This window comes from Dipteris shenzhenensis, chromosome 14 (genome assembly GCF_047967505.1).
Source record: "Dipteris shenzhenensis isolate YYH24624 ecotype China chromosome 14, Dip_SZ_1.0, whole genome shotgun sequence".
Taxonomy (NCBI): domain Eukaryota; kingdom Viridiplantae; phylum Streptophyta; class Polypodiopsida; order Gleicheniales; family Dipteridaceae; genus Dipteris; species Dipteris shenzhenensis.
Window position 1 is genome coordinate 37554995 of NC_141609.1, and position 20975 is coordinate 37575969.

At 45.0% G+C, this 20975-nt stretch overlaps 1 protein-coding gene across 1 annotated transcript in view; it reads left to right on the top strand.

Moving 5' to 3' along the window:
• The first annotated feature begins 894 nt into the window (after positions 1–894).
• Positions 895–20975, top strand: part of LOC147894580 (uncharacterized) — a 28258-nt gene continuing 8177 nt past the window's right edge. The window contains exons 1-4 of the mRNA XM_087385082.1: positions 895–1074; positions 1850–3516; positions 3907–4020; positions 7900–8049. Coding sequence (XP_087241208.1) covers positions 1050–1074; positions 1850–3516; positions 3907–4020; positions 7900–8049 — 1956 coding nt within the window. The 5' untranslated portion in view covers positions 895–1049. The remainder of the gene's footprint in view (positions 1075–1849; positions 3517–3906; positions 4021–7899; positions 8050–20975) is intronic.

A 20975-nucleotide genomic window follows, 5' to 3' on the forward strand; every position in this document is an offset into this window, starting at 1 on the left:
GACATGTAGCCATGCACTGCCACGTGGCACGTGCATGGTCCACTTTCCCCCCCCCCCCCCCCCCCCAAAAAAAAAACCAACGCCCCCAAGGCCAATGATGGCCTAATTGATTTTTTGCTCTCATAGCTCACAACTACCTCAATGGCAAGTCTCGAGTCCCAAAAAAACGGCCCATATTCTTTCTCTTTTGTGTGTATGAGTCATTGACACACGTGAGTGTAGGTTATGTTGGCATTGAGGCATCCATTTTTACAGGATTGATCTGCCCATGGCTTATGCTGCGGGCATCTCAAAGGATTCAAACATGGAGTCAGCCAGCTAGCTCAGGTGGGTGAATGCCCTACTGCTTGAGGGTGGGTTCACATCATTTGGACACATTGGTTGGTGAGTTGGGCACCGGAAGGGAAGGGTGTCCGACATCCACCGCTTGTCCAAGGGTTGGTCAGCCTCGCTACACCAATCGAAAGCCTTGGTAGGATTTGACAGGCCAATGAACCATGATGCGTCAGAAGCTTAACCCGGTTGGTGTGAACCCCACCCCTTGACAGACTTGTCCACCACATATCCTTGGCCGCCGGTTGGTGTGAACCCGGCCCGAGCTGCGGCTGCTCCATTATTGGATGTGAATGACGGCACACACGAGTGTTAGGTGGTGTGAGGGGTTGCCATCCTAGTTGGCCCAATAAGAGGGACGGGGGGGCTCAGGGAGTGACACAAGATATTTGTGTTACAATCACATGATGCGGACATAAACTAGGAGGCAGGGTTAGCAAACCGAGGGCCCTTGAAACATTTGGGAAGTGAGACCGCCCTTGTTCGTTGGAACAATTCAAGGGGAGAGTATAGCTAAGTAATTATCGGTAATAATGACGAGATTAGGGGGACTTAGCTAATGAAAGAAACTTCATTCTCTTCATCTTCTACGACAATCGTTTTCTGTGGAAACTTCCGATCTGAAGCATCGTCAGGTTCAATTTTAGGTTTTTGCTCCACCGACTGCGGAGCTCGCTTCAGCCTCATCATCTTCAGATGTTTTCGATACCCGGAGTATGATCGATTCCATTTCGGAATGCAGTAAGTCCCCCTCTTCCCCTGTTCTCCTCGTTTTTCTTTTTCTCCTCAGCAATTTCCTTATCTTGACAGCCTTTTTGCATTCTGAACTTTCAGTTCCGCTTTCCTCATTCCTTGCAACCATTCCCTGCTCACAATAGGATCCATTTTACATTCTAGAACGCCAATTCTGCCCCTCAGACTAGTCTTGAAGGTTTCCTCCTCCCGAAGAGATTCACAGGTTTTCAGCGTAGAGTTATTCTGTTTCGTTATTTCAGCATTCTTTCTTTTGCGCTCCTTTGCCTGTTGTTTTGAACCCGATGGACGAGCTTTCGAATGCAGCTTAATGTTCTTTTGGCGGTATGCTTGTTTTTTTTGTACAATGCTAAGGTTTCTTGGGATAAGACCACCTCTGAATTCAGTATTCTTGACCATTTGCGCTGGCCATATATCTTCCTGTGAGGCAAGATGGTTAAGCTCGATGAGAATAAGGGCTATGTCATGTCGTCTTTCAAATAACAGCATTTTTCGTTGATGCGCATGCATGCATCCTGAAGCTGGCCGAGTCATTAGTTGTTAATTGTATGGCCCGGGTATGCAAAGAGTCATTTCGTGCCCAGGACATGTCCATCTACTTAAGCGAATCGAACAAGCTTTACTGTCATGGCTTTGCGTAAACTTTTTGGAAGCATGGATACCCGGAAACTTGCGAAGGGATATTAGTCAGCAATTATTTATGCTTTCGGTTGTTTTTTTTATTTATTTTGGATTTTGGGGCTGAATCTGTTGGCAACTGCAGGACTAACTGGAGAAGAGCTGCAGAATGATACGATGCTCTCTACTGATGCCTGTTGTAAAGAAAATCTTTTGCACATTCAATGGAGTGAAAATAAAGTAGGTGCAAAAAGTGCATCTTACGTAACAGCAGGAGATAGTCAAGCCGGTTCTGCCAGGAACGGTATCAAAGTCACTGTTGACATCAAGGAATATGCAAAAACAGACTCTTTAGCAAACTTTCCAAAACAGCATAAGGAAGTTAAAGGCTCTAAATCGAGCTGCTTTCACGCTGAAGAGCGTCCAGCAGCTTCTGGATGCAAGGATATATATAGTAAGTCACCTCCTGTGGTGGCTGCGTCAAAAATCTCAGTTGAGACACTGGAATGCATGAATAAAAGCTCTACTGAAGTCTTACAACGTGGGTTGCAAGATACAACTGCAGCAGGGCAGGTTCAGCCTTGTGTGTATGAGGGGGTCCATGAAATGATGCATCATCTCCCAGAAAGTTTCAAGCCTGCACTAGAAAATGAAAGAGCAGAAAAAGCAGGAGCAGTGTCACCGCCAGCTCCAGTGGTGTCTAGCAGGCAACATGAACGGGAAAATTCGAACAAATTACGGAGTGGCTACTTACAAGGAGAAATGGCTGGAAAAGCGGGGATACCTAAGGAAAGAAGAAGTGATAGACAAGCTACAGAGGCTAATGTACCCGATGTCATTGTTATTGAGGATGATGACGATGATGATGAGGTTAGGAATCATGATGCTGTTGATTGTTATGTGAATTTTGATAGTGATGCTGACCCAACTGCTGATGACTCAAGTGCTTCTGCTTCAGAGCTTTCAGATAGCTCTGATGAAGAGGATTGCCTTGTCATGGAGCCTGGCCCAAGCAGGATGTCTTGGCATACGCAGAAACGGGTATATGGTGCTGATAAGAGGCCTGCATATAATCGATTTGACTCAAGTGAAATGAGAAGCTCATCAAGCAGCTCATCTGACTGTGAAATAATTGAGGATCCAAATGGGAAGTTTCGGCAAGACTGGGAGGAAGCTGCACTTCGGAAGCGCGTGGGAAATGCATTAAATGCACAGAAGTACAGAGTTGAAAGTGAAGGGAGTACAAGTGCGTCAAATCATGCCAGCAGCCATGCACAGCGAAGTGCAAACGGAAAACAAAAAGGCTGTGGTCAACAGAATGTGTTCACAGCGCCAAAGCAATCAAAGTCTTGTCAGTCTGGTCCTTCAATCCCAGTGCCTGTTCAGGAGGAGACAGAAGCAATGCCTGTTGCACTTGACCAGCAAGATTCAAACCATGACTGTCCTGATGCCAGACCAGAAGGAGCAACAACCTTGGCTGGTGAGGAAACTTCTTTAGCAGGAAATATATCCAGTAGTTTAGGCAATGATGCAGAGTCTTCTGATGAGAGAGCAAATGGTTTTCTTTCAAACACTGTTGTTGAAGGCAATACTGAGGACTTATTTGGCAGCAAGTCATCACAACTGGAGGCTGGTGACGTGCCACCGTTGGTGGATGATAACATGCCAGAAAGGAAACATGTCGGCACAGTTGTAAATCCAATGGTTGATGGTAATTTAGTTGTTGACAGAGAAAGACTGAAACAAACTGAAGAGTTCCAACATGCAATTGAAGAAGAATGGGCAAGGCGGCAACTGGAGCTGCAAAGGCAGGTTAGAGATACTTGAACAGACCTTAAAAGTTTTTCTTAAGGTCTCTTCTCTACAGTTGCAACTTGCCCAGGGTGTTGGTTAGAAGTATGAGTCTTTCCATAATTTCTCATACAATTTTTACATGCGTGCCTGGTTGCTGACATATTCATGATGTCTTCCGTAGATGTTTGTCAATGCAAAGTCAGGCAGCATGTCTGTATTTACTAACTTGTTGGATCACATTAACATTGCATTTACTTGGACTCCACTATTGCGTTCTGTTGTCTTCCTTATATTTCAGCAAATTACTTTTACTTTCCCTGTTTGTTTTTACTGAAGTATTAACTTGATTTCCATTTATCTGTGAAAACGATGTTTATTCAGCTCTTTTTTGTGGTATAATTGTAACAGGCACATGAAGCTCAGCGTGAACGGAAGAGGAGGAAGGTTGAAGCTGAAAGGAGGATGGAGATGGAGACTAGGCAGAGACAGAGACTTGAGGAGATACGGCAAAGTCAGAAAAAGGTAATCAAATGGCTAGGTTACAAACACATGATCAAGAAGTCACGATTCACCATTCTGCTACTCTCAGGGATCAGTACTAGCTGATTTATCACGGAGCTTCTGGTGCCAAGTTGTTCTGTGCTTTCTGGGTAATATTGTGAGCTGAATTTGAGTCTGATACGGGCAGCTACTCACCTTTTTGGGATTTGTATCGTTGAGGGAGCTGAAATTTATTTTTTTAAATTGTCTTCACTAGTTGTTTCCAAAGATGATTCAATTTCTGGAATTTATTAGAACACCAGTGTCAGCGCATGATCTCTTTTCCTCATCTTTTTCCCAAATTGCCTTGACATTTTGGTCGACATTTTGCAAGAGGTTTGTTCCTGTTGAGTTGGCTTCAACAGGATATTGACACGCCTGGAAGCAATATGCTTTTATAGTTACATCGGTTGTAGGGGCACAGGTGAACATTTGGAAACAATTTGCTTTCATAGTTATGTTTGTTGGAAGTGCACAGGTGAGAATATTGAGTAATGTTATGAACAGAAAATCCCATCAAGACAAGATATAGTAGTGCAAGATGGCTGCATTTTTATTATGACAGCAACGGCTCTATTCATTGGAAAGCCTTATACTTATGTTCAACGATTATGTGCAGCATACAAAGCCTTGTGATTAGGAGAGCCATTGCAAAGTTTTGTATTGACTATGGGTGGGGTGGTGATTGAGCCAAAGAATTGAACGAAAGGGTGCTTAGATCGCTTTTCAACATTAATGTAAATACCCCCCTTAATAGGCATAACTCAGCTAGCATATGTTTTGATCTTGTTGGTAAAAATTTTAATCCTTTCTTTTGTTTTGTGATCTGCCATTTTTCAAATGGCGCTCTATACTGGTTTAACCAATTGAATGCACATTTGACACTTGAGTGTTTCTTCAGTTGGCGTTAAATACAGTTTTTCTAATAAAACTATGTTTCGTCTTTTGTTGTATAAAGGTCTTTCTTTACATTTTCTGCATTTCTTTTAATAACCACTGGGTTTTGGCTACTTTTGCAATATTCTAATTTGTTTTGACTTAGAATGTTCGTAAGCAGAAGGGATTCTGGAATCTTTGCAAACCCATACGGCAGCTTACACCTGAGTATTAATGAGAACAGCAGTCTTCCTATGGTTACCAAGAAGTCTCGATTTGCTACTTGTAATTTTTGTTTGGGCCTTGCCTATACTTGCCCCTTCCAGCAGCTGCCCAATTTCTTTTCTGCCCCTCCCCCCCCTCTGCTTTCACCTGTGCACACACTTTCGTTCTCTCTACATACATATCGTGTGTGTGTATATATATATATATATGTATGTACATGTACATGTATATATATATACATATACATACATATATATACATATACATGTACATGTACGTGTATATGTATACATATGTATATGTATGTATATGTATATATATGTATGCATATGTATATATATGTACATGTATATGTATATATATGTATGTATATGTATATATCTACATGTACATGTACATGTACATACATATATGTATATGTATATGTATATGTATATGTATATATATGTATGTACATGTACATGTACATACATATATATACATATACATATACATATACATATATGTACATATATATACATATACATGTACATGTACATACATATATATACATATACATATACATATACATATATGTACATGTACATGTACATGTACATGTACATACATACATATACATATACATGTACATGTACATGTATACATATACATATACATATACATATATGTATGTACATGTACATGTACATACATATACATATACATATATGTATGTACATGTACATGTACATACATATATATATACATATATGTATATATGTATATATGTATATGTATATGTATACATGTACATGTACATATATATATGTATATGTATATGTATATGTATACATGTACATGTACATGTACATGTACATACATATATGTATATGTATATATATACATGTACATGTACATGTACATACATATATATATATATATATAGTGAATAGATACAAGGCAAGATTAGTTGTCAAGGGGTATGCACAGACATATGGCATTGATTATGAAGAAACATTCACTCCGGTTGCAAGGATGGCAACCGTAAGAGCAGTCATTACTATGGCTGCATCAAAGGGATAGTCTTTACATCAGATGGATGTAAAGAATGCCTTCTTGCATGGTGATTTACAAGAAGAGGTCTTTATGGAGCAGCCACCAGGTTATGTTCATGCTGTTCATCCTGAGTTTGTTTGCAAGTTGAAGACAGCCTTGTATGGCTTGAAGCAAGCACCTAGAGCATGGTCTGACAAGATAGGACAATATCTTGTCACTATTGGCTTGTGTGCATACATATATATATATATATATATATATATGTTTCTTCATAATCAATGCCATATGTCTGTGCATACCCCTTGACAACTAATCTTGCCTTGTATCTATTCACTATATATATATATATATATGTATGTATGTACAGGTATATGTATATATATACATATACATATACATATATGTATGTACATGTATATATATACATATACATATACATATATGTATGTACATGTACATGTACGTGTATATGTATATATATGTATGTATATGTATATATACACGTACATGTACATGTATATGTATATATATGTATGTATATGTATATATATATATAGGTCATGCAGAGGGTAGCAGGAGAGGGCATCTTCGTACATGTACATATATATATATATACACACATATGTATATATATACATATACATACATATATATACGTATACACGTATATGTACATGTATATGTATATATATGTATGTATATGTATATATATATATATATATAGGTCATGCAGAGGGTAGCAGGAGAGGGCGTCAAGAAGAGGCAGAAAGGGTGCCACCACCGAACCAAGAAGCTTCCCAAAGCCCATGGGCCTGCCAAAGAAGTACCTCGAAAAGCACACCCAAAGAGACCTGGGAACTAACGAAAAACGCTCAAGTGGCTCACTGGCGAGCTTCGAAGGGGCTAAAGCTGCAAGAAACAGGCTGTGTGACCTGCTTAGAAGCTCCAGCCACTTGAGCTGAACAACAAAGGCTGCCTGGACCTCGAAATGAGCAAGGACGAGCACCAAAGGGCCCCTACGAATTGGCGCAAGCGACTGAGCTTCACCACGAACTGCGCGAATCAAAAAGAGTCCCAAACGAGACCTCCAAAGCTTCCAAACAGGTGCTGGGGGCTCCCACAAACTTCAGTGCAGCAGCTGGGACAGGTGCGAGCTGATTCAGGAGCCAATCCAATGCTCCAAAAGCCTGAACACCTGACTTGCTTGGGCGGCAACTCCTTGAATGCAATCGCGTGAAAGGAAAAAAGGGAAAGGGAAAGAGAGCATGAAGTGAAGGGGAAAAGGGGCAATAAGAAGGCGGAAGAAAGGCTAGGTTGGGGGGGGGGACCTTGTATTTAAAAAAAAGGCTTTCTTTCGTTTCCTGTTGTGGTTTTCTTCCAACCACTTTAAAGGGATGTATAAGTCAGAAAATGTATTTCCCATGTTCCTACGCTTTTGAAGACGTATGCGAAATGCATCTGCACAGTTTACCTTTCAGGGTCTCTTTGTTAACCATATCTTTGGCTTCATTGCAGAAACAGGTCACGCACCTTGAAAGTATTCTTTTTTATAGGGTGCTAGACTTCTTTGTGTGCTGAGGAAATGATCTACCTCCCATGATCCTGGATACGCCATTTCTAAAGTGTTCTTCAATTACAAATGTCAGGACCTTAAATGATTGTTTCATTTTTGTGGCTGGGTTTGATTCCCTTCCTAGCGTTGACCTTACAAATATTAATTTTCAGGAGGAGCAAAACCTAGGTTATAAAGAACAGGTGCGAGGTCGAATACGGTCTGATCTTGAACGTGTGGCTGCTACTTGCATAGATATGGCTACTCTACTGCGGCGCCTAGGAATTCAAGTTGACGGAGGCTCTTTTCCAACAACTCAGCAGGTGATTCTCACTTATTTGTTTTCTGCAAGTCTTCATTATGTAACTCCACATTAATGCAGCCAAAGTTTATATATATGCTACATTGATAAGATTAACACAATGTTCTTACTGTAGTTTTTTAACAGTCCAATGCACTACCATGAGATATTACTGCTTTTTCTTGTAAAATTCCAGGTCAAATGTATTTTTTGGTTAAAGCGTACAAATTCTTGTAATGGTATCCTTACTATGAAACTAAGGAGGGCGTTTATTTCCCCCTCATAACTTCTGGCGCCTGGCTTTCAAACATACGAATGCAATATTGCACTCGTGACAAGTTTGCAAGTGTTAGATCTTGGTTAGCTCTAATTGCATTTAGTACATGGCTACTTGTATGCTGTCCATATTCTTGAGTGAGGTTGGGCCAGTTGGTCGATTGTTTTCAATCCAACTGTAATGTATTGTATTGCAATTGTCTCTCTTGAGATTTGCAAGATGCATGAAAGTCTTTGATAGAGATTTTCAGGTATCATAAAGTGTATGCAGCACAATGAAGGAGATAGGGTCTGAATGTGAAAGGGCCACTGTGCGCCAAAAGCAAAATTGTGTACCGGGGCTCTGTTCTTTGCATGCTTGCCAGGGCGTGGATCAACATATCATTGAGGCAGTCGATGAACGACTTTGAAAGAAGATGTCAAGGGTTCTTTGGAGAAAATCTTAGGCCAGGCAGCATTTGGAGAATTGTGGGATTTTTTTCCTCCTGAGAAAGGATCCTGACTACCAAGTGGAACGAAATTCCAACTTTGGCAAGGCTACAATCTACAAGACAGTTGATATGTTTAATAATCCCAAGGCTACAATCTACAAGACAGTTGATATGTTTAATAATCCCTTAACTTTTTCTGACCTGAATGACTTCTCTTGAGACTAGATAAACATGGCATTCACCAATCATGAAAAGACGATCCGTATCAGGGTAGGCTTGCTGCTGCTTCCTGGTGTGATGCAATGAGCAGGTGCATCAGCTGCAGCCAGATTGCAGCGAGAGTATATTTGATTGGTTTGAGGTGTCCATTCAACACAGGTCCAATTGCGCACCACTTAGCAACCCTAGGTATTCCACGAGGGTCTGCCAGCCCGGTAATATTTGGCCACCTGACATTTCTAATCACTACTTGATAGGAGGCCTCCATCCGGAACCTTGGTGTTATGTCCACTTGTGGACATAACGTGGCTAGTGTTATAGAGGTCAGGTCAATCTATGATCTCGTGTTCTAACGTTGGGACAATTAGGACAGGTGGCACACTGAGGTTAGTCTTAGGCTTGAGACACCTAAGACACCCTGCATCTATATAATTGAGAGCCATTACTCACTTAGGCCATTCTTCGGGGGGCCTTCCAAGAATACTTAACTAGGTTGAGAGCCCGTCCAAGCTTGTATCTCCCTAACGACGTGTGTGCAGGTGGGGCTGCATGGTAGGTGATGCGGTCTTACCTGGACTGGACTATGGTCAGAGGTTGCTTGACCTCTAGCTTGGGGGTGATCCTGAGGAATTTATGGTTGGGTGGTGCACTAGCCTACACCATATGTGTCCTTGTGTTTGTATAGTGACGATTGTTGAGCTTGCAGGTTAGCATGGAGATAGAGGAGACCCTAGGTTAGTAGTGACTAACCTGTAGGGTATCAGAGCTGTTTGGTATCAGAGCTGTTTGTGTCTTCTTGTTCGTGAGAGCCTCACTTGTTTGTGTGATTCTTAAAATTGCATGCATATGATTGTGTGCCAGAGGTAGATTCTAGAGAATTCGTGGATGCTTGAGTTCAGAGATTGGAGTATCGAAAGAGTCAAAATCCTGGAAAGAAACACAGCTTCAGTGGCTGTGTGAAATTTGCTTCTTTGCAGCCTGACAGAACTCGTGTGGTTTTTTCTATTGCTGCTGGTAAGCTATGGAAGCTGGTGATTAGGCAAGAATTCAGTTTGCAGGAACTGCTGGTACTGATTAAGTGGAGGTGATCTGCTTGGGCCTCATTGTGGCTGATTTTGCCTGTTTGAAGCAGATTGATCAGCCTGGAACAGTTGCAAAACTGTGCTAGGGTGGTGTGATTGAGAAACTAGGAGCGATGTGGGGTTGCATGCAGCATGGTGGTTTTGTAGGTTATGCTGGCGTAGCCTGTTTGGAGGTGGAACGAGGAAGAACTGGTTACTTGCTGGTCGGTCCTACTTTTGTGGGTTGCATGTGTGACATGCGCTCACTTTTCTAGGCTGCATTCCTTTGGAAGCTACTTTGGCAGCGGTAACTGCTGGAAACCTCCACATTAGGCCTTATTTGTGTGACAAGCAAGCTTCATGTAAGCACTGTGCATGCATATTTACTTGCCATGCAAACTGTTGTGGGACTGCCAGGTGAGTTTTAAAGTTGACAAGTGGCTACATGCACGTGTGTATGCAGGAGTGCTAGTGTGCAAGCACACATGCAAGTGCCATGTGGTTGCATGCTTGCTAAAAGTATGTCCACTAGAACTAAAGTTCTTCGTCTACCTTTAGTAAACAGCCACTTTTAAGTCCTAAAGGTATTTCTGAAAAGTAATTTGTGTGGAGACTAAGCCTTGTGGAGTGCTCCAAAAGGCAAGAAAGACTTGTTGTTGGCATGCCAAATCTTTTTCCGTAGCCACCTCGCCTATATATGTGCCCACTTTTCTCTCCCTACCCCACATCTTTTGGACCTGCCAATCAGCCTGTTCCTGGTACTTATAAACTCGCCTATTCTACAGGTAGCAACTCCTCCTTGGCTGCAATTGATTTCTCACTTTGCTCTCTCTATCCTAGCTAATCTGCAACAGTGCTACCTTGCCGTAAGGCTGCCAATCTCAAGCATATACTGTTCTCTTTTTCGAAGGGAGAAAGGTTGTGATTTTTAAACTCTTTCACGCCCTCCTCCTTGCATTTCTTCTCTTGGAAACGCTCCAGTCTATATCTTATCATGGAGCAAACTTCTGGTGAATGAAGCCCACAAACCACTGCCCTTGGACCTTCTGCTCCACAGCAAGTGAAGGCAGTCCAGTGCCCAAGTTGTGCAGAGTCTGTTTACTCAAATGCAAAGTGCGCAGCAGTAGCTGTTGGTTTTGCAACGAACTCATGAAGCACAGAAGAAACATAATGGCCCTCCTCCTCTTTCGATATTTTCAAGAGAAGTCCAGAATATGTTTGCTTGTGGTTGAGCAAATTGGGGGGGGGCGGGGGGGGCGTGCACATTTCACCATTACAGATTACCTTGATGATATACGGGCTACCCTTGTTATGGAGGACCCCACAAGGCCAAATCAGTAAGAATTCCAGCGCAATTTCCAAGAAAAGCCCTCTAAAGCTGATTTTAGGGAAAGCTCAGCTTTCTATGCCTAATTTAAGCCTAGGAAATAGCTAAAAGCTAGCCCCAGCTTATTAGAAAGCTCTTTCTTAGGCTAAGTCTATAAAAGAAGAGCCTCAGAGCTCTAGAACACACAGATTGTACCCGGTCCATGCTCTTGTGAGAGCCAGTTGTACAAAGCCTTATTCTATTGCAATAAAGACCTTTGGGGGGGTCCAGCCCTTATTTTTGGGCCCTAGTGCTGTGTTTTGCTCCTGACCCTTCTCTCCCAGCACTGTATCTTGTTGGCGATTCACTTTCCACAGCTTCAACACGCTTCTCGAGGAGTGTACGAAATTTCCAGCTCCAAACATCCTGCCTTGAGTACCACGTTTTGCCTTCAGAGGAGTCCCGCGTTGATTGCGAATTGTCCCACGGTGCCTGAGTGATTTGCTGCGAGCTTATGTCTCGTCTGATTGGGAAGTTTACCTTCCTTTGCTTGTTACAATAGGGCTAAGCATTCATTGTTTCATGGTGATGTGTGGATACCAGCCTAGAGCCCCTTGGGTGGTGGGCTTACATAATGACAAGGTTGAACTACGTTGCTAACTTGCTGATTGGTTGCAATAGCAACAAGTTATGTTGTAGTTGGCAAGGGAAAGCATTAAAAAGTGCTTAGGAACAGAGTGCAGTTTTATATTGATCAGAAGCGGTCACATTGAGTTTTCTCAGAGGATTGACGGGTTTACTTGAGAATCCTGCAAAATTCTCAGGTAATGCAGATGGCAAAGTATACAAGGCATAGTTACTAACAAACGGATTCCATTGGTTTATCAAACATTTGGAAACGTTTGAAAAAATGGCGGTTGGAAACTCCAATCAAACTCTGCTTTGCTTGCACACTTTTGAAAATAGCATAGATTTGGTTTGAGTTTTTAGATGCTAGCAAGTAGCTATTTAGTAACTGGCTAGTAGTTATTAGCCTTGATATTGATATTACTTTCAAGTTTCATATTTTGCAGCTTGCGAGTTCTACTTGTAAGCTGTTTATTGAGAGTCAAAACTCAGAATGTGATTGGCTGGTAGCGGTAACTGGTTTTTGGTTAAAAACTATATATATATATATATATATACCTCAATGAAATTTGTAGCTTGTAAGGTGTGTGCTATTATTTGTAATGATAGTATATCAATATGCAATATAGCATATGTTTTATTGAAATTACGATATAAAAATAACCCACGTTTGGAAACGCCACCTCAGTTTTTCAAACTTTTCAAACGTTTGGAACCTCCAAACGTTTGATTGTAACTATGATACAAGGTATGTCATTGCTGTTGTGGTCCATTCTTGATTCTTAAAAAGATCAATGACGTGGCTTACAAGCTCCAATTACTTAATTGAGTTTGGGTACATTCAGTCTTTCAGTAGATTGAAAGAGACACTGGTTGCTAGAGATAACTTGCTTTTTGAGGATGATCTCATACGATTGGATTATGGGTCCCATGAACCGGAATGCCTTTTTGATTTATATGGACCAATAATTTATGGGCCCCATGAACCGGGATGCCTTCTGGATTATAGGGACTGACAACTTAGGAGTAGGGTTATTTGAGAGCTGAAGGTTAAGTGGAAATATCACTTGGAAGAGGATAGTACTTGGAAAAGCATTATTTTTTCTTAGAGGCTCGTTTGGGAGAAACAAAAATTAAATTATATAGTCTTCACAAGCAATTGTAGCTTGAATGAAGAGAATGTGGACTACTTTTGATTAGCCTTCTCCTTTTGTGTTGGAGATAAGTGCACACTAAGTGTACTATTTCCTAGTCTACATTTGTCTAAGTCTAGTCTAGTCTTTATGTTTTGAGTGTGTGCCATGTGGCACCTCTACAATTATCCCATAAGCACTCTTGCTTTATGTCTTGTACTTTGGCCCATATATTCATGGGTCACATCATTGCAATCTATCAGTCTAGCTTGTGTCTTGTCTACACTCTTCTCAAGGTATTTCTTGTCTTTCAATCTTGTTATTTCATTTCTAGTTTCTAGTTCTTGCTTCCATATTCCAACATGGTATCAGAGCTAGGTTGATCCCTCTTCTCTCCCCTCAGTCTGCCTCTTCTCAGATTTCTCCCCTGCTGCAGATCTACCCCTCTTCTCAGATTTCTCCCCCGCTGCAGATCTGTCCGCCTCTTTCTGCCTCGCCATCACAGCACGCCATTGCGCGCCAGATCTGCACGCCAGATCTGTGTATTTCCACTCCAGATCTGCGCACCATCTCTGCCAGATCTGAGCGCCAGATCTCCGCTCCAGATCTGTGCACCATTTCTGCCAGATCTGAGCGCCAGATCCGCGCAGTTCAGCTACAGATCTGCGCCCATCAGTTCTCGCTCCTGCACCTGCATCAACGTACGAGAGTGTCCGTACAGTCCGTACGACTGTACGGAATTCGTACATGCTGTCCGTACAGTCCGTACGACTGTACGGAATCCGTACCTGCACAGGCCGCACTTCTCCAGCTGCTGTTCGAGATCTGCGCCATCTTCACAGAGATCTGCGCCATCTGTTCGACCTCCTGGACTGCGCCCCTTTTTGCACCTCTGCCACTGCCTGGGATTATCTGTCGTTTCTCCTCTTGCAATTCTCATCGCATATCGAAAGATTGGCTAGCAGGACAAAGTCGAGCTCTGCATCTCCCTTTAGTTCCCATACTTGGCCAAATCTAGCCTTAAATATTTTTACAGCCATTTCTAGGATGCTAGATTATGGGGATCATAACAAAAATAAATAAATCGCAGAGCTATAGAATTGAGCGGCAGCAACAACCCAACTATTCTCATGATTTATTGTCAAGCATCGGAACAAGAAATATCTTTCCTTCATCTTTACTCACCAAGAAATGATCATCAAGCATCAAAAACAGCCACAACGCAATGGCTTGTGAATTTGTCAATCTCTATCCGTGGGATGAGCGAGCAACCCTTCTCTGGGATTAACGTTTTCTGGTTGCAAATAGGAGGATGCTCTCCTCTATCAGCTGCTAGTCCTTATTTGACTTGTGCTATTTTGCGTGTTGCTCTGCTAGCTGGCTTGTTGGTGGGTCGAACTTCGGTGATGGTGGCTAAACTGTGTATACACACTGTCACAAAACGAATTTATGATCAGGAGGGAAAGGTGGAGCAAGGAGAGAGAGCAATCAAGAGGGAAATAGCTAGGTGGAGAACGGAAGTGAGAGGGGGAGAGAGGGAAAGGGGTGAGGGAAGGTTGAGAGGGAGGTAGAGGGAGATAGGGAGCCAGACGCAGGCAAGGAAAGGCCTTGAAGTGTTTCGGTAGGCAAGTAGGGAAAGCAACAGGGGCTGCGCGAAGAGGGCGATGACTAATTTTTTGAGTAACCTAGCTTACTTTTTCAAGTTATGGTTTTTCTTTTCACTTATGTTAATCGGATTTGATTCTGGCGTTGGGGGAACTAGGAACTACTTATTTTGTTTGCCAAGGGAATATATGTTGGAAAGGTCACCTCCCCATCTGTAAGCCCCCATATGAGAAGAGCATTTGGGGGTGAACCTGGGTCTTGAGGGATGGCCACATGGGCAGCAAGATGGCTGCCACATGGGCAAGAATCAAAGAGAGAGAAGGTGCCTGCATGACGGGCCAAGTGGAGAGGGTAGTGGGCAGGGTCATAGCCTGCTAACAGGCACTGAACATGGCGACACATGGTGGGTGACATCAGCGAAGGTACGGCTGCAGTACAGTATCAGTACGGATCAGTATGGCGCTGCACATGTGGCTGGAGAGAGCCTGGCAGAGGGCAGAACCAGCAGGACAGAAGGGGCAGAGGTGGAGGCTATGGTTGGCCAGCCACCTGGCCATAGATGTGCCCAAGGGTAGGGCCCAATGGGGGCTGCCCTTGGGGCCAGGCAGCAGCCCAAAAGAGCCCAACAACAGCCCTTATATAGGGCAGTAAAGTCAGCCCAGGAGGGGCCAGCAAAGTCTGCTAGGGGAAGGAAGAAAACCGACCAGCAGTCGGCCATTAGAGGCTGCTGGGTCGGTATGTTTTCCCAGCCCCTTGGGGCCTATAAAAGCAGAGGCCCCTAGCCTCATTCTATATCTTCAGGAGCAGCCCTCTGACAGCAGACAGGAGCAGCAAGCAGGCTAGCCTTGGGCCTATCTACAGGAGGTGAAGGTGACCCTAAAGGAGCTGCAGACTGAGTTTGAGTGGTAGCCCACCTAGGCTGGTTTCCAGACAGCAAGGTGGAGAAGATCTTTGGACGGAAAGTCTACTTACGCTTGAGGTGGAGCACGTGGGCTCAAGTCTAGAGATAACCGGTAGATAGGAGAAGGACCTTGTGGTAAGATCAGAGGACCACACCATTGGTGGGACTGTGGATCTCTCTCTTTTGTATTGTGTCCATAGCTTTGGACGGAAATATATTATTTGGGTGGTTTCTCTATCTGGCTGGTTCATTGTCTATTAATGAGTATGCACATCTATTCTATGCACATTAAGTTAAGAAGTTTGTGATTCCTCACCCCACACCACACTGTGTGAGCTCTTGGGCAATTCTATTAGTCTTCCGCTGTGTGTACCCTCTGTTGGGTCATTTCTAACATGGTATCAGTGCCGAAGTAGGAGGCTCACAGGTGTGGGAGCTTGAAGGCAGGGACCTTGCTGAAGGACGACCCTGACTCGGAAGCTCTTGGGAATCGACTTCCACGACTAGAGGATAGTGCCCTTGCGAGGAGGGTGACTCAAGTTTAGGTAGGTACGTTCAGAGTTCTGGGCTACTGAAGATTGAGTTTGATTGACTTTGCTGTGTGGTTTAGCAGCAGAAATGTCGACCTCTTCAGCCTTTTCAGTCTGTCAATGTAACCAGACCAGAACAGGACTGATCTGATTAGTGTAACCAGCCGGTTACTTCATCCAGTTACTGTCCACACAAAAAAAAAAAGACAGTTGCAGAGACTGTTTCTGCTAGTAGTTTTCATCTGAGAGAGTATTTACTGTCAGAAAAAGCAGAAATCAGAGAAAAATCAGAGATTTGCACAAGCAAAGGGATGCATGCCTTTGTGCTCAGGAAAAGGGAATTACATGCATACTCAGTGCTTTTTGCAGCAGCCAGAAAAGGGGCAATATAGTTGTTGATGCCTTGGCAACTGTGTGGGTATATGCCTTGAGTTGACAGCTCGGTACTGGCATAGATTGTGAATGCAAGACACCTCTTGTTGAGGTAATTTTTTCTCTTTGAAAAGCAAAGGTTGTGTGCATCAGTTGCATACACAGTGTGTGTGAGAAACTTGCAGATCTCAGACGAGTTGTAAGAAAATGGCTCAATCACCTATCTAGTGGGATTCACAAGATAGGGATGTACATCCAAGACAGAGAAGTGTGCAGCAAAATCAGCAAGAATTTGAGCAGATGGTACGCACTCGTATGCAAGAGATGGAAAATCTTAGAAGGGATCCAAGAGCTCAGCATTTGTTTCGATTAGAAAATATGCCTAATGCAGCTTATGATGTTGCAATGCCAGAGGCACACTCTCGTGTACAGCCAGAGAGAGAGAGATCTCATAGGGGACGGTCCTATAGCAGGAAGAGATCGAGGCATCATCACCGATCTCCTAGTCCTTCACCGTCTACCTCGAGCTCAACTTCTGTATCTTCTTCTTTATCAGATAAACCATCCAGGAAAAGAAGGAAACACAAGAAGTTTAGGAAGAGTAAGTCTTCTAGAGAGACCAAGGAATTCAAAGAACAACCTGGAGTTTGGGAAAGACAAGTAAGGCGGTGCCTCTTTTTCTAGAGCGTAGCATCTGGGAGCAGTTCATTTTCACGATCAGTGACAGAGATCTGTGGAGAGCGCCAGATTTCAACAGGACACCTGGCAGTCTTCTCTTCTCCTTTGGACAGAGGAGACACGATGGATTGCTAGAGAGACTAGACCGTTTCTAGGTTGGGGATTGGACACTACACAGAGGTGGATCTATCGGGATTTTGGCAAGTACCATGATGTCAGACCACTCTCCAGTGGTACTTCACTTGGATCAGCCTTACTGAGGTCTCCCCCAAAAGGGGGTCCGCACTCCGGAGGACCTCCTGCAGGACGAGGAGATTCAACAGGTCATAGCAGGGATTTAGGAGCAGTTCGAGACAACACTGTGTGAGGACTGGGCTACGTGGGTGGCCGATGCGATTCAGAGGAGCAGTGAGGAGCTGCTAGCTCACGCCCTTCGGCGGAGGAGTACCCTTCAGGAGCGAGAGCGGGCTTTGAGGAGAGATCTCGCCTCCATCGAGAGGCTCAGGGAGCAGGACTCAGTGTCTCAGTGACTTAGTTACAGATTCGAGAGCACTTGTCTCGAGCTCCAAGACACGGAGGTATGGCGGGCTGAGTTCTCCTATTATTCCTCTCGGGCCCGATGGGTGCAACAGGGGGACAGGACGACGAAGTAGTTCTTTCAGACCACTGGGCCCCAATCGACAGGCACACAGCTACAACGTCTCTGGGACTCGCAGGGCTTCATGCATATTGACCCGCAAGAGATTTTGGACATGACCACGGGTTTCTACAGCCAGCTCTTTCAGACGGAGAGGATAATTGCAACTGGTCTTGTGGCCCGAGAGCTAGTTTGGGATCACGTTCCGCCAGTAGTCTCGCATGACTTATGCAGCAGACTTGAGGAGCCTTTCATAGATGAGAAGCTCTGGGAAGCCCTCAAGGCTCTTCCAACCCAGAAGTGCCCGGGTGAGGATGGCTTGACTCCGGCCTTCTTAGGGAACTTTTGGGAGATTATCTCCACCCCTTTCCATCTAGCTTGCCAAGAGATTTTTGACACAGGCCTTCTCCCTCAGTCATTGAGCAAGGGGTGGATTTGTTTGATCCCGAAAGGGGGAGATAGGTCAGACATCCGACAGTGGAGGCCGATTACTTTACTTGATTCTGCATACAAGATCCTCGCCAAGGTCTTGAGTTTGCGGTTACGGTCCCGTCTTACCGACATCATCCATGACACAGAGACTGGGTTTGTCTAGGAGCGTAGCATCCTGGACAACATCTTCACGTTCTGGGAGGCAGTGGATTGATCCAGAGAGGAGTCACAGTCGTTGGCCGTCCTTTTGGACTTTGAGAAGGCCTACGACAGGGTGGAGTGGTCTTTCTTGGAGGACACTATGAGGAGATTGGGTTTCTCAGACAAATGGGTTAGAGGAGTTTCAGCGCTATATGCAAGGAGCTCTAGCCAGATGCTTATTGGAGGACACATAGGTGAGGCCTTTCCTCTCTCTCGCTCAGTCCGCCAGGGCTGCCCACTTGCTCCCTTCCTCTTCTTGTTTGTGGCGGAGGCTTTGGGCTACTATTTGAGGTGGCGGGTCTCATAGGGTTGAAGCTCCCAATCAGACAGGAGGAGGAGCTACTTGACTCGGAGTTTGCATACGACATGGCCTTGCATGTTGAGGGCACCACAGCGACTCTGGAGAGAGTCAGGGACGCCCTGGCTATTTATTGTGAGGCCTCGGGGGCACGGATCAACTGGACAAAATCTATAGGTTTCTTCACAGGCTTTGAGGAGACATAGGAGATCTGGGAGTAGGGGAGTGACTTTGGCTTCAAATGGATACCGCGGGGCCAGACAGCTAGATACCTCGGATGTTAGGTGGATATTGACATTACAACAGAGCAACAGATTGCCTCAGTCCTTGAGATTGTTCGGCGCAAGCTTCTTTATTGGAGCTCGGTCAAACTCTCCTTAGCAGGTCGTGCCTTAGTGGCAAACCAGGTCCTTCTTGCCACAGCCTGGTATATCGCCTCCTGCTGGTGCTTTCACAAAGGTTGCATTGGGCAGCTCCGACGATTGGTACGGAACTTCCTTTGGGCAGGTTCAGATGGCACGAGGAACACTAGGGCCCGAGTAGCTTGGCAGAGAGTGATCATATCGCAGGCACTGGGAGGCTTGGGTGTCATTGATCCGGAGATGCAGAGTGGGGCTCTTTTGGGCAAGTTGGTGGTTCGTGGCCTCACCCCAGGTGCGGAGCCTTGGAAGCTCCTCTTACAGCGAGAGCTTCTGAGGAACACCGCATGCAGTGGGGGACATTGGCAGCCTTCACATCGATTGATCTTCTCAGAGGCCCCCCTTACGGGGAAGGGCTCTCCCTTGATGAGGAGTCTTCACAGGGTATGGCAGAGACTGGCAAGTGGTGTCATCCGTGCTCCGCCCAGATGCAGAGAGGAGTTTGAGCGCCAGCCCCTTAAGTAGCACCCAGAGATCAGAGATCAGGAGGGCCGTATGCTCGGATAGCGAACTCACATTGGTTGGGCACAGTGGTCTAGGAGGGTCCTTTGGCCGTTGGAGCAAACTACCTATGGAGACAGAGACGAGGCTTGATGCCCTAGTGCATCTACGAGGGCCAGGGCAGGGCAGGGGATGGGCGAGATTGACTTAGCCATTCCGGAGTCCTGGTGGGAAGAACTTCACGTTTGGAGAGATAGTAGATGGTTGGGGTAGTTTTTTAGTACTGGTGTTTACTTGAGGATGTTGATGCAGCGCGGTAGCACGCACCCCGGCTTCTTCCTTGTAGGACTTGGAGACCTACTTCAGCCACTCACTGAGAGTGACCCCGAGATGGATGGGAGTCTTGATGGGATACATTGGCAGATGATCAGAGTGGTGGGCCGTTTGGGGAAGGAGTGGCACATTGACCCTCCCAGTATTTTAGAGCAGGATGCCTTTAGATGGTGCCTTTGGCTGTGGGAGGGTAGACCCTTGAGGGAGGTCTAGCGGGATCTGGGAGAGTGGTTTTGGCCCTCCAGGGGCGGCCCAGCTGAGCAGGTGGATGAGGTGCCCTTCTTTTCCTACACCACATGGATTGACAGGAGGCTTCAGATGGACTCGTCGAGGTAGACCCCTTTGAGGAAGAGACATTGGGTGACCCAGAGAGTACCCCGAGATGTGCGCTCCAGGTTTTGGACGCGGTTGTGGTCTAGCTTGCGGCCGAGGAAGATCTCTTACTTCTTTTGGCTGGCCGCCCACGGAGGCTTGCCCATCGGACCGTGGTTGGAGCAGATGCGAGTGGTCAGGCAGTGCCATTGTTGCTCCGTTGGTGCCTTGGAGACTATCCCACATTGCCTGTGGAGTTGTCGTAGCACAGCAAGGATCTAGATGGGAGCCCTCATGATCATGACACGTATGCAGAGTCTTCATAGAGACTACACCTGGGGGATGGTGGCTTGGTTGACAGAGGGAGGACACGCATTTCAGATTGATGAGATCTTCCCAGCCTACCGGATACGGGGTCAGAGCATCCAGAGGATTGCACTCCACGAGGCAGTTCCCCGTGACAGTCTAGCTCCTCCTACTCCTAAGGAGGACAGTGTCTAGGAGGTGTTAGCCAGTATCACGGTTGGAACATTTGGGTGGCTCGCTGCAGTCTTGTGATGGGTGAGCACCCGGTTCCACCCGTGGCTACCCTAGTTGCCATATGGCAGGATATCATTTACACTCTACGGTCCACTTGGGATAGCGGACTCCAGGCTCTAGGGCGACTATCGAGAGGCGTGCTTGTTTCTGCAAGGCTTGGCTTGCAGGTGTTTTCTACATCTTCACTTCGTTGGCT